Below are 14,808 nucleotides of genomic sequence, written 5' to 3' on the forward strand. Positions count from 1 at the left end.
GCTCTGCAGGGCATCTGTGTGACCTCATTCACCCAAAAAGGCTCAACCAATCACCCAACGTAACTCATGAATATTAATGACTTTGCCTCCGGCTATTTTACAAAAGGAAATTTTGCATACAGGGTTGTGGTCGTGGTCACAGCAATGGGGAATGGGTGGAGCCGTTGTGTAATGAGGACCGGCCCCCAGGGGCAGCAGCAGACGTACAGACATACCCACCACTTAGCAACCAGGTCATGTGTTGACAAAGCAAAGATCCCTCCTTCCCTTACCAAATAAATTCTCATACAACAACACCCTTCACCCATCATCCCTTGAGGAACACCTGAGGCAATCATAACAGTTAATGATTTTATGTGCTGTCTGGAAAGTGCACACATTATAACTACCTAGTTAGTAGCCTAGTCCCTCCTGAATTTGCATGAACTTCCCAGATGAAAACACAATCTCAGACACACCTCTTTCCATGACAATTGATGACTAGTAAGCACGACATGTCCCCAATCCCAGTATACCAGATTGTAATATTATAAGTAATAACACCAAGTGACTACAGCTACAGCCTTATATTCACGGTTACTGAGATGTCTGTGCATATTCACGTTCTTCGTATGAGGCTGCCTGTGACAGTGCCTGACACAGTCTGAATCAGTAATCATGGCTGATAAAGAATGTCAACAGCCTGGGGTGGCTCAGGTGAGGAACAGTCAGTTGATGTAGGCTGATGTAAGAACCAATGGAGGCTGCTGAGGGAAGGACAGCACATAACAATGGCTGGAATGGAGTGAATGGAATAGTTTCAAACACATTATGTCTTTAATACCATTCCGGACATTATCATGAGTCATCCTACCCTCAGCAGTCTGCAATGGTAAGAACATGTAAATCAAATCAAATTGTATTTGTCACATGCGCCGACTACAGCAGGTGTAGACCAGGTGTACAGTGAAATGCTTACTTACAAGCCCAAACCAACAATGCAATTAAAAATATATATATAATAAACTTACAAATAAATATAAGAATAAGAAATAAAAGTAACAAATAATTAAAGAGCAGCAGTAAAATAACAATAGTGAGGCTATATACAGGGGGTACAAAGTCAATGTGCGGGGGCACCAGTTAGTCAAGGTGATTGAGGTAATATGTACATGTAGGTAGAGTTATTAAAGTGACTATGCATAGATAATAACAGAGAGTAGCAGCAGTGTAAAAAAAGGGGGGGGGGGGGTCAATGCAAATAGTCTGGGTAGCCATTTGATTAGATGTTCAGGAGTCTTATCTCTTGTGGGTAGAAGCTGATAACAAGCCTTTTGGACCTAGACTTGGCGCTCCGGTACCGCCTGCCATGTACTGTCTAGCTGTATGGTGTTCTGTGTGACTCATTGAGAGTGTTGTTTGTGTTTATCAGTGCAGATGAGATAATAATCGTTGTGCTGCTGTGGCAATGGGTAGAGGATCCAACAGAGGTCCCTCAGATGGGACTCAGGGACTCACACCACACAGTGCTGGCAGCATTAGCAACAGTTGGATGAGATTGCTCACCAGGATGACGCATCGCCATTAGTGTGACATCATCACTAGTGTGTCACTAATGTGTCACTAGTGTGTTGCTTGCATCACTCAATGGTTGCGTGCCACGTCATAGATTGTGTCATCGACTGACAGATTGCTATAACATATGCCACGGGGTTGATCACGGCACTAGTTCCGACAAGCACATGAACAATGTGATGTGGTTAGCTGACACGTAAAATACATATCCAGGCATCCTGGTGTTGTAAGATCTGGCAGGCGTCAGCAATGCCTTTCCTTTGAGAATCTCAGATATTCAGAGGAACGAATCTTTACATAGTTGACACAAATTCATTCTGTATGTTAATTCATCATGAGACTTTAGTACAATAATAATATGATTCAGTATTTAGCATTTGAAAGCCTGAAAGAGCCTTTAATAATGGCCGTATCTGACATTTTTGGATTTAGCTCCACCTGCTGTTGTCTTACAGGTGAAAGGAGAATAATTCTATTCACCTCCTACTAGTCTTCAATGTCATTGGACAATGTGCAATTGAATAAAATATGTGCTGCTGACAAGGCTTGTGTATTTATGGCAATGTAATCCATTAATCAATGTAATCCAAACAGCTCAAGATTCCATGCCACAGTCAATGTAATACAGCCATAAATGATTTGTGAAACATTTGATTTCTCTTTAAATTCTCTGTCAATGGATCTCTTGCCAATGACTCATTATGTGGTGGTTGTCCAAGCAGAGATTTTGAGGTCAATAGTACGGGGGTTGTGTCGGTGAGAGAGAATCAAGGCAATACAGTCCGAGACTAGCACGAGGATAGGAGCACAGGCTGGCACACAGAGACAATGCCACCTCTGACAGCTTCATAGACAGGCCTGTCTGCTACGGCTCTTACAACGTGAGACTGCTGTATTGGCTGCTCAGAGTTGAGTCAGTTTGTTGATTGGGGTTAAGTAAGGTTATGCCACTACCATTGCTGTTTGAGCACTTTTTCCAATGATGTTTTCCCATGTAGGCAACACGGTATACATAACCCAGCATGTAAGTGCTTTTTTTCTTTAGTGGCTGGCAAGTGGAAATAATAATCTCTGATGGGAACAGGGTTGGGGGATTTGTTCCAGCTGCCCAGCTTGAAGAGGTGTTGGCTAGTATTCATTGCAAAAATAAGCAAGCATGTAATAATAAGATTACTTTTTCTTTATAAAGTTTGAGAGACACAAACACACAAAAATCCACAAGTTTGTTTAAATGGTTTTGCCTTTTGGTTACACTTGATTATCTTTATTCACTTCCATGTTACGCTCAGTGACTGAAGGTGACACGGTTAGGAAGTTATATGATTTAATAATGATAATTGTTTTATCAATTTTGAAGTGTCAAAAGCATTGGTCTGGGACAGTACATTATAATTTTACAAGTAGCCTACATCCAGTCCTCATATTTGAATCGCTTTTTGAAGTTTGAGCCTTTTGCCTTTCTGTCGTCATTTAACCACGTGGGCCGAAAATACATATATAAAAGGTAGAAGAGGCCATTGTTCCCGATATAAAGAAGTAGCTAGTGAACATGGCGTCAACAAGCCGGTGTGTACAATATGTATCCCAAGCTGTTTTCTGTGTTTTGCATCAGTGTCTTTTCATATGGGAAAGTGAAAGTTATTGAACAATGATGATGGCCATCAACACGGAGAGACGCTTGTTTCTAAGTGTTTTCCATCATAGCCGCCGGAATGTCCATTACTGACTTTTAGCTAACCTTCGCTAGCCTACCAAAAACACTAACGTTATCAAATCACAGTTTTACACATTGTCTCTATCGTATATCATGTCAACTTGATCATATTGTTTGTAAACATCCGATATAATGTTAGGTAGCGCAACATGATATCTAACTTCCAAATCATGATGCAAACGCGAGTGTCAATAAGCAATGTTTTTAGGGATGGGTGATGTCGCAACTTCGCAAGGTGATGTTGTCTGGCTAGCTCAGCTGACTAAATCCAATTTGCTAGCTACATTAATGTATTTACAGTAGCCGAGTGTCAACGGACACCTAGACAGTGATTTAATCATGAGAAGTTATTCAGCCATTGAATAGATAATTGTCACAAGGACACTGCGAGTTGATTGGGTTGTTTAACCAGCAATTTATTTCACTGGCTGTCTCAAAATAACTTGTTTTCACTTTTCACTAGCCACAGGTTGCCACCAAGTCCGTTAGCTAAATGGGTTATGTTTTGGTATTGTAGAATCGAATTGGTGTCGAGGATAATTTTCTGAAACGCTGGAAGCCCATTTTTTGGGTCCCATTGTCCAACGTTTTTTGGCCACATCACCACTGAATCATAATTTAGGTTGGAAACTCATCTACATTATGTTGACACAATCTCTGCAGTGGCTTTTCTGCATTAGTATTGTAGTAGGCCTACTTCCCAGTCCATTTATCTTGGTATGCATATACATATTCGATCAATAAACAAGTAACATTATGACTTGTGTTGATGCTTGTGAACAGATACTGTTGTAAAATAAGCAGCCAGAATTGCTTTTGCAACATTGTATGTCATTTTCAGAAGTGCCTTTTGTTTTTATATTATTAAAGGTAAATATGATCCTCATATTTCTCAGATTAAGGGAAAGGCAGTCTGACATGCTTAACAATTTGTGTACGATTTTAACAGGCCTATACAATTTCCTTGTCATTATCATAATTTGCCAACTCACTAAACATACTTCCTCACCTTGAGCAGTGTCAATCGGCTTTATCAACTGTGCAGTGTTCACTGAAGTGTATAGAGTGAAGTAAACTAATACCATGTCCTTGGCAGTAAACCAACTTCATGGAGATAAGTACAATCACACCCAGTGATGGGTTAACTCTCACTAGGCAGGGTCAAAGGTAAGAGGTAACTGTTGGCTGACCTCTGGGATCTATTCTTTACTTGCAGTGGAGACGGCCAGGCCCTTCCTAAGGTGCAGTGCCCCAACCACCCAGACTCCATGCTGGTGGAAGACTACAGAGCAGGGGATATGATCTGCCCCGAGTGTGGCCTTGTAGTGGGTGAGTGATAGGCTGCACACACATAGCATATGTTTTACTATCCTTGTGGGGACCTAAAATGTATTTCCATTCAAAATCCTGTGTTCCCTAACCATAACCCCTAAACCTAACCCTTATTGTAAACCTAAACCCTAAGCTTAAAATAGCCTTTGTCGCCGTGGGGATGTGGGAAATGACCCCATGAGAGAGAATTATCCTTGTTTTACTATCCTTGTGGGGACTGTTGGGGATTTCTGGTACCCATGACCCATGAGATTTCTGGTACCCATAGTGATACACATACACACACACACACACACACACACGTCAACAGACTGACACAAAGCCTTATCTGTATGGAGGAGATGTCTTTGCAGTAGGTAAATAGCGTAACATAACATACACAGAGGCCTTATGTACTTTATTTTCTCTAATTCGCTTTCATTTTTTATAACCGACAAGAACTTTTGAACATCGGATCAGCAGTTACTCACCCCAATTCCAGCTTCAACTTTGACTCATCTGCCCTGGGCTCTTCCTGTAATTCCGACCCAATTTTTGGGGTACCCAAGAAACCACCAGTGTTGAGGCATGAGAGGGGACATCCTGGTGAGATTAAGGTGAAAGGAAAACCGGCTACCTCTTCCCTTCATTCTATTGGCCAATTGATAATAAGATGGATGACCTCCGATGGATTCTCTACCCTCGAGAGGGTAGCGATAAGCCTATTAATCAACAAATGGTGTTCTGACTCGAGCGCAGTGGTAGTCTCGACCCATTGTTCACAAGTCTTGGAAGACCTGATTGTCAAATGCCGACCCTTCTACCTCCCGATGGAGTTTTCAGCTGTTATCATGACTGTTGTATACATTCCACCTCAGGACATGAAATCTAACAAGCTGGCACTTAACCAACTCTACAAGGCTGTAAACAAGCAAGAAAACTTACGTCCGGAAGCTGGCTGCCTTGTTAATTCCACGTCATTAAGACATGTGAGCACGACCCCATCCACATCGACAGGGCTGCAATGGAGCGGGTTGAAAGCTTCAAGTTCCTCTGGGTCCAAATCACTGAGGACTTAAAATGGTTCAAGCGCACAGTCGTGAGGAAGGCGTGACAGCGGCTCTCCCCCTCAGGAAGTTTGGCATGGGCCCTCAGATCCTTAAAGTTCTACAGCTACACCATCGAGAGCATCTTGACAAAATGGCTACCCGGACTGAGTTGACCCTTTAATGCATTTTTATTTCCTCAATTACGCTGCTACTACTCTGTTTATCATACATCCTGATGCCTAGTCACCTTACCCCTATGCATATCTACCTCTATCACTCCAGTATTCCTGCACGCTGTTCTATATGGTATTGGAACTGACCTTGTATATAGCTCTTACTTTCTCGTTTTCTTATTTATTTTCTTTATTTCTTGTGTATTTTTGTTCTTCCTTGTGTTATTTGTTAGTTCTACATTGATATTGATCGCTGGATTGTTGGGTTTAGAAAGGCATTTCACTGTACTTGTGCCCGTGACATTAAAACTTGAAACTTCTGGGCCTACTACACTTCTATAGAGACAGTCCTAACCTCTAGTTCAGGGGGAGTGATGTGTTTGTGCTGTTATTATGACACGTGACTTGAGTAGCAAGGCCCTTACAGATGTCCTCCAGCGATTTTTGAATTTTTCATGTTGAAAAGATATATTCCAAGTATAAATACAGTAAAGTACACACACGATAGGGTAAAAAAAAGAAATTGGGAGCAGAGGGGGACTAAAGAGGTCATGTATGACCTGTCACATAGCTAGAGTGCATAATACCAGGAAATTATAGAAACATAACATCCTCTCAAAGATACAATAGAATCAAATCTGTCCACGCCTTCCTTAGACGGCCTTGGAAAGCCACCCTAGTTAGAGCAACAGATTGCATTACAGGGCTCTATCTGAACGTAACAGTCCTATGGGACTCCCATTTTGAGTCCCATTCGGAAAGTATACAGACCTTGTTATAGCCTTTTTTCTCAAATGGATTAAATTGTTCCCCCCCCTCATCAATCTACACACAATACCCCATAATGACAAAGCAAAGACATGTTTTTAGATTTTTTGCAAATGTATAAAAAAAACCCCGGAAATATTACAGTTACATAAGTATTCAGACCCTTTACTCAGTACTTTGTTGAAGCACCTTTGGCAGCGATTACAGCCTCAAGTCTTCTTGGGTATGACGCTACAAGCTTGGCATACCTGTATTTGGGGAGTTTCTCCCATTCTTCTCTGACACTTTGTCAGGTTTGATGGGGAGCATCACTGCACAGCTATTTTCAGGTCTCTCCAGAGATGTTCGACCGGGTTAAAGTCCCCGGCTTTGGCTGGGCGACTCAAGGACATTCAGAGACTTGTCCCGAAGCTACTCCTGCGTTGTTTTGGCTGTGTGCTTAACCTTTATTTAACTTGGCAAGTCAGTTAAGAACAAATTCTTATTTTACAATGACTGCCAAACCCTCCCCTAACCCGGACGACGCTGGGCCAATTGTGCGCCACCCTATGGGACTCCCGATGGCCGGTTGTGATACAGCCCAGGATCGAACATTTTTTAAATAATAAAAACATCGGGACACCAATAGAATTGCAATACATATTGTATCGCACCTACGTACAGTTGAAGTCGGAAGTTCACAAACACCTTAGCCAAATACATTTAAACTAAGTTTCACAATTCCTGACATTTAATCCTAGTAAAAATGCTTTGTCTTAGGTCAGTTAGGATCACCACTTTATTTTAAGAATGTGAAATGTCATAATAATAGTTGAAAGAATGATTTATTTCAGCTTTTGTTTCTTTCATCACATTCCCAGTGGGTCAGAAGTTTACATAAACTCAATTAGTATTTGGTAGCATTGCCTTTAAATTGTAAACTTGGGTTAAATGTTTCGGGTAGCTTTCCACAAGCTTCCCACAATAAGTTGGGTGAATTTTTGCCCATTCCTCCTGACAGAGCTGGTGTAACTGAGTCAGATTTGTAGGCCTCCTTGCTCGCACACGCTGTTTCAGTTCTGCCCACACATTTTCTATAGGATTGAGGTCAGGGCTTTGTGATGGCCACTCCAATACCTTGACTTTGTTGTCCTTAAGCCATTTTACCACAACTTTGGAAGTATGCTTGGGGTCATTGTCCATTTGGAAGACCCATTTGTGACCAAGCTTTAACTTCCTGACTGATGTCTTGATATGTTGCTTCAATATATACACATAATTTTCTTTCCTCATGGTACCATCTATTTTGTGAATTGCACCAGTCCCTCCTGCAGCAAAGCACCCCCACAACATGATGCTGCCACCCCCGTGCTTCACGGTTGGGATGGTGTTCATTGGCTTGCAAGCCTCCCCCTTTTTCCTCCAAACATAATGATGGTCATTATGGCCAAACAGTTCTATTTCCGTTTCATCAGATCAGAGGACATTTCTCCAAAAAGTACGATGTGCAGTTGCAAACCGTAGTCTGGCTTTTTTATGGCGGTTTTGGAGCAGTGGCTTCTTCCTTGCTGAGCGGCCTTTCAGGTTATGTCGATATAGGACTTGTTTTACTGTGGATATAGATACTTTGTTTCCTCCATCATCTTCACAAGGTCCTTTGCTGTTGTTCTGGGATTGATTTGCACTTTTCACACTAAAGTACGTTCATCTCTAGGAGACAGAACGCGTCTCCTTCCTGAGTGGTATGACGGCTGCGTGGTCCCATGGTGTTTATACTTGCGTACTATTGTTTGTACAGACGAACGTGGTACCTTCAGACGTTTACCTTCAGACGTACCTTCAGACGTTTGGAAATTGCTCCCAAGGATGAACCAGACTTGTGGAGGTCTACCAGACTTGTGGAGGTTTACCAGACTTGTGGAGGTCTTGGCTGATTTGTTTTGATTTTCCCATGATGTCAAGCAAAGAGGCACTGAGTTTGAAGGTAGGCCTTGAAATACATCCACAGGTTCACTTCCAACTGACTCAAATTATGTCAATTAGCCTATCAGAAGCTTCTAAAGCCATGACATCATTTTCTGGAATTTTCTAAGCTGTTTAAAGGCACAGTCAACTTAGTGTATGTAATCTTCTGACCCACTGGATTTGTGATACAGTGAAGGAACCAGAAGGAAACCAGAAGGAAAAAGGCCTCCTGCAGGGACAGGGGTGGGATTAAAAAAAAAATATATATATAGGACAAAACACACATCACGACAAGAGAGACACCACAACACTACACAAAGCATGGCAGCAGCACAACAACACAACAACAACACAGCATGGCAGCAGCACATGAAAACATAGCATGGTAGCAACACAACATGGCAGCAATACAACATGGTAGCAGCACAACACATGGTACAAACATTATTTTGCACAGACAACAGCACAAAGGGCAGGAAAGTAGAGACAACAATACATCACGCTATTATGCTATGATGGTGAAATCAATACAGTGGGTGCTTGATGTTTATGGCTTTTACCTCCTTTATGTATTCATGTAAGTGCTGAAGGAGAGTAAGGTAAATGGGGAAAGGAAGTTGTTTAAACGTATTTGAGCTTAGCCCCATGTAGTTTTTATTTATTTATTTAACCTTTTTTTAACTAGGCAAGTCAATTAAGAACAAATTCTTATTTACAATGACGGCATAACCCCGGCCAAACCCTAACAAGGACGACGCTGGGTCAATTGTGCGCCGCCCTATGGGACTCCCAATCACGGCCGGTTGTGATACATTCTGGAATCGAACCAGGGTCTGTAGTGACGCCTCTACCACTTAGACCGCTGCGCTACTCGGGAGCCCAGTAATGTGTGTGGTTCCCCAGGTGACAGGGTGATTGACGTCGGCTCAGAGTGGAGGACGTTCACCAATGAGAAAGCCACCAAAGACCCGTCTAGAGTGGGCGATGCCCAGAACCCACTCCTCAACGGGGGAGACTTGACCACCATGATCAGCAAGGTAAGTACACACATTGGCCATCTTACCTGGCGCCACAACTGGCACAGAGGCCCTGCCACCTGGCTATAGTCACCACTTACAGAGAAAGATGCTTAAAACAATTTTTATGTTTGTGGTCTTAGTGGCGCCAGACAAAGAAATTCAATGAAAATAAAATGTATGCTCCTCTTTTTGTGTGTGATATGGCCTACATCAGGTTCCACAGATTTCCATAAGATACTTAAATTGTCGTAAGATTTACCAGGTAGTAAGTCTATATCACTAATGTTTCCAACAATTCTGTTGTCACCATAGGGAACAGGCGCGGCTAGTTTTGACGAGTTCGGCAACTCCAAGTACCAGAACCGGCGGACTATGAGCAGTTCAGATCGCGCCATGCTAAACGCCTTCAAAGAGATTACCACCATGGCCGACCGGATCAACCTACCAAGGAACATCATAGTGAGTCCCATTCTCTCTTCTACTTTCATGTTTAGCTTTGTGGAACCTAGCAGCTAGCTAGTTGATTAATCTATTTCCAAAACTCAAGTTCTTTGGCAGGTTTTCTCTGAACTAAACTATATGAATGTTCACAGCAAACTGAGGGTAAATGGTGTCTTTGACCCACAGGACCGAACAAATAATTTATTTAAGCAAGTGTACGAACAGAAGAGCCTGAAGGGCCGGGCCAACGATGCCATCGCATCAGCCTGCCTTTACATCGCCTGCAGACAAGAGGGCGTGCCTCGGACGTTTAAAGGTGAGCTCCTCTAAAGAGGATGTTTAGAGCATGGAATTACATATCGAATCATCTATGGTTTTAAGATCACGTCTTAGAGTGAGTGCTTGTTGTTTCGATCGCTACAAATTTTAAATCAAGACTTCACGGTTATGAAATTGACCTGGATCGTGTTCATTAGGCACCAAACAGAGGAAAACTGACTGAAACAGGGCTTTGTATTTTGGTCTTTCGTTTTCAAATGTTCTCCCTTGCATGTCTTATTAAAACAAGCCTGAAGGTTTCACTAATGACTCCCTTGTTGTCATCCATCCCCCGCAGAGATCTGCGCGGTGTCCCGCATCTCCAAGAAGGAGATTGGCCGCTGCTTCAAGCTGATCCTCAAGGCCCTGGAGACCAGCGTGGACCTCATCACCACCGGAGACTTCATGTCCCGCTTCTGCTCCAACCTGGGCCTGCCTAAGCAGGTGCAGATGGCGGCCACCTACATCGCACGGAAGGCCGTGGAGCAGGACCTGGTGCCCGGCAGGAGCCCCATCTCTGTGGCCGCCGCCGCCATCTACATGGCCTCCCAGGCCTCCGCCGAGAAGAAGACCCAGAAAGGTGAGATTGTGGGTGGGAGGATGGTGGAGATAGTGGTGGTGGTTGTCTTTTTAAGGTCTTCTTGATGGGCTGAATCTGAACTATTTGTGTTTGTCTATAAACTTTAAAACATGGTTCAGTAAATTTCAGGCATGAACAACAGCACAACAGTGTGCTGTTTGTGGTCCACACTTGTATTTCTGACTTGAGAGCTCACACAAACTGTTTCTGAATGTTCACAAACTCATATTTCTGAGAATACAATTATCACCAATGGTCTGAAGACTTGAAGCACCAGTAGTCATTTCTGCAAGTCCTCTCCCTTTTTGGACAGAGATTGGAGACATCGCCGGTGTGGCAGACGTCACAATCAGACAGTCGTACCGACTCATCTACCCCCGAGCAGCCGACCTCTTCCCCCCGGACTTCAAATTCCACACCCCTGTGGACAAACTGCCCCAGCTGTGAAGACCCACTCGCCCCGACGACACTTTAAAGGTTATTTTTCTAGTTTTTATTCTATTAGCAATCCCCCCCCCCCTTGTTAATTAACTTAAGAATTCAGGCCATTGTGAAGGCACTTTTTGCAGGAATACAGACAAGTACAGGACACACATTCCAATACTTTAAAAAATGAGATTGCAAACTGTACTAACAGTATTTAATTTGAGTGTATATATACTGTATATACAGTGAGGGAAAAAAGTATTTGATCCCCTGCTGATTTTGTACGTTTGCCCACTGACAAAGAAATTATGTGTCTATAATTTTAATGGTAGGTTTATTTGAACAGAGAGAATAACAACAAAAAATCCAGAAAAACGCATGTCAAAAATGTTCTAAATTGATTTGCATTTTAATGAGGGAAATAAGTATTTGACCCCCTCTCAATCAGAAAGATTTCTGGCTCCCAGGTGTCTTTTATACAAGTAACGAGCTGAGATTAGGAGCACACTCCTAAAGGGAGTGCTCCTAATCTCAGTTTCTTACCTTTATAAAAGACACCTGTCCACAGAAGCAATCAATCAATCAATCAGATTCCAAACTCTCCAACATGGCCAAGACCAAAGAGCTCTCCAAGGATGTCAGGGACAAGATTGTAGACGTACACAAGGCTGGAATGGGCTACAAGACCATCGCCAATCAGCTTGGTGAGAAGGTGACAACAGTTGGTGCGATTATTCGCAAATGGAAGAAACACAAAATAACTGTCAATCTCCCTCGGCCTGGGGCTCCATGCAAGATCTCACCTCGTGGAGTTGCAATGATTATGAGAACGATGAGGAATCAGCACAGAACTACACGGGAGGATCTTGTCAATGATCAAGGCAGCTGGGACCATAGTCACCAAGAAAACAATTGGTAATACACTACGCCGTGAAGGACTGAAATCCTGCAGTGCCCGCAAGGTCCCCCTACTCAAGAAAGCACATACATGCCCGTCTGAAGTTTGCCAATGAACATCTGAATGATTCAGAGGACAACTGGGTGAAAGTGTTGTGGTCAGATGAGACCAAAATGGAGCTCTTTGGCATCAACTCAACTCGCCGTGTTTGGAGGAGGAGGAATGCTGCCTATGACCCCAAGAACACCATCCCCACCGTCAAACATGGAGGTGGAAACATTATGCTTTGGGGGTGTTTTTCTGCTAAGGGGACAGGACAACTTCACCGCATCAAAAGGACGATGGACGGGGCCATGTACTGTCAAATCTTGGGTGAGAACCTCCTTCCCTCAGCCAGGGCATTGAAAATGGGTCGTGGATGGGTATTCCAGCATGACAATGACCCAAAACACACGGCCAAGGCAACAAAGGAGTGGCTCAAGAAGAAGCACATTAATGTCCTGGAGTGGCCTAGCCAGTCTCCAGACCTTAATCCCATAGACAATCTGTGGAGGGAGCTGAAGGTTCGAGTTGCCAAACGTCAGCCTCGAAACCTTAATGACTTGGAGAAGATCTGCAAAGAGGAGTGGGACAAAATTCCTCCTGAGATGTGTGCAAACCTGGTGGCCAACTACAAGAAACGTCTGACCTCTGATTGCTAACAAGGGTTTTGCCACCAAGTACTAAGTCATGTTTTGCAGAGGGGTCAAATACTTATTTCCCTAATTAAAATGCAAATTAATTTAGAACATTTTTGACATGCGTTTTTCTGTATTTTTTTGTTGTTATTCTGTCTCTCACTGTTCAAATAAACCTACCATTAAAATTATAGACTGATAATTTCTTTGTCAATGGGCAAACGTACAAAATCAGCAGGGGATCAAATACTTTTTTCCCTCACTGTATGTCCAAGTGAGAAAATGTAATTGGTGTTTGCAATATTAGGCTGGTTTCATACTATATACATTTTCTTTTGTAGGAAATGCAGGTTCTATTTTGTTAGCTTGTTTGCTTTGTATTAAGTAAATTAAATGCTTTTCTGAAAAGCATGTTGAACACCTCATGCATTGATTAACATTAAACTTTGTTTACAGAATGAGATTTTATCTGTGTGTTGACTAATACTGCTTATGTACCATTTGGAGTGTTAAGAAACTTTTCTCTATAACTAAGCTGAAGTTCCATTGAGTACATTGATCAGTACCTCTCTGGCCTTTGAGGACAGCCCAAGTTTATCTAGTTTCAGCTAGTCTCGTTCCCACTGGCTGGTGTACAGTTGTGGGCCTAGCATTGCAAATAAAGCAAGCGTTCAACACACCATTGCATCTTTAAAAAAAAAAAAGAAGTATTTTAAGGGAGTCAAAGGTCATCTGGCTTTCATTACATCACGTATTTGCAAAGTTGAACCTGACTGAACGTTACACTGTAGCTTAATAAGGGGAACTTGCTTTCAATGCTTCTCCTGGATTAATGAAGGTAAATTAGTGCCAACTACTCTTCTGCCAGAGGTGTAGATACTTATAAAACAGATCACATTTTAGTTATCCACTTACCTTGACTTCAAAGATCAGGACAAAAGATACATATTAGCGCCATGCACTGAACAAAAATATAAATGCATCATGTAAAGTGTTGGTCCCATGTTTCATGAGCTGAAATAAAAAATCCCAGAAATGTTCCATTATTTCTCTCAAATTTTGTGCACAAATGTTTTTATCCCTGTTAGTGAGCATTTCTCCTTTTGCCAAGATAATCCATCCACCTAACAGGGGTGGTATATCATGAAGCTGATTAAACAGCATGATCATTACACAGGTGCACCTGGTGCTGGTGGCAATAAAAGGGTGCGGAGGAGTATTTCTGTCTAATAAAGTAATAAAGCCCTTTTGCTGGGAAAAAAACTAATTCTGATTGGCTGGGCCTGGCTCCCCAGTGGGTGGGCCTATGCTCTCCCAGGCCCACCCATGCCTGCACCCCTGCCCAGTCATGTGAAATCCATAGATTAGGGCCTAATTAATTTATTTCAAATTCACTGATTTCCTTATGTAACTCAGTAAAATCTTCGAAATTGTTGGATATTGCATTTATATTTTTGTTCAGTAAAATTCCATGCCATTTCTCAAAAGCCAGCCCCAGCTTTGTAAGCCTCGTTTATACCTGGCGCTAATATGTATCTTTTGTCCTGATCTTGTCCACATTCTGATTGTGCCCATATTTTCACATGGTGGAAGCCTATTAAAATGTGTCTCATATTCGTCCTCTGACAAGTTCCTGGTTCATACCTGCATGCAAATGATTTAACAGCTATTCTTTCAAAATAATATTTTTTTAAAGAGATATTGATGCCATAAGTCGATGGTTCCACCTGTCAATGTTTTTAGAAGACGGAATAATTATTTAAATGTTTTCGCCATCTACACTTGTAAGATATCAAGGTACAATGCATGCCTGACTACCTCTGGGGGTGGCCAGGAACATCACAATCTGATCAAAATGCATCTTTTAGTCATTTACAACAATCTGAAAATGTGGGCACAATCAGAATGGAGGACAAGATCAGGACAAAGGATGCAT

At 42.4% G+C, this 14,808-nt stretch overlaps 1 protein-coding gene across 1 annotated transcript; it reads left to right on the forward strand.

The window, feature by feature from the left end:
* Window positions 1-3,033: 3,033 nt before the first annotated feature.
* LOC129814359 (transcription initiation factor IIB-like) lies at window positions 3,034-13,330 on the forward strand. Its single transcript, XM_055867451.1, has 7 exons — window positions 3,034-3,120; window positions 4,485-4,597; window positions 9,417-9,550; window positions 9,845-9,991; window positions 10,160-10,289; window positions 10,590-10,871; window positions 11,185-13,330. Exons 1-7 carry the CDS (start codon window positions 3,104-3,106, stop codon window positions 11,316-11,318), a joined length of 957 nt encoding a protein of 318 aa, XP_055723426.1. The 5' UTR covers window positions 3,034-3,103; the 3' UTR covers window positions 11,319-13,330.
* The last annotated feature ends 1,478 nt before the right edge of the window (window positions 13,331-14,808 follow it).

The sequence above is a fragment of the Salvelinus fontinalis genome, chromosome 17, assembly GCF_029448725.1.
Source record: "Salvelinus fontinalis isolate EN_2023a chromosome 17, ASM2944872v1, whole genome shotgun sequence".
In the NCBI taxonomy this organism is placed as follows: domain Eukaryota; kingdom Metazoa; phylum Chordata; class Actinopteri; order Salmoniformes; family Salmonidae; genus Salvelinus; species Salvelinus fontinalis.

Bases quoted from the DNA above. Each gene is read 5' to 3' on its own strand.
- LOC129814359 (XM_055867451.1), top strand. The intron at 4,598-9,416 runs GTGAGTGATAGG...GTGGTTCCCCAG, and splicing joins CGAGTGTGGCCTTGTAGTGG to GTGACAGGGTGATTGACGTC. The intron at 9,992-10,159 runs GTGAGTCCCATT...TTTGACCCACAG, and splicing joins ACCTACCAAGGAACATCATA to GACCGAACAAATAATTTATT.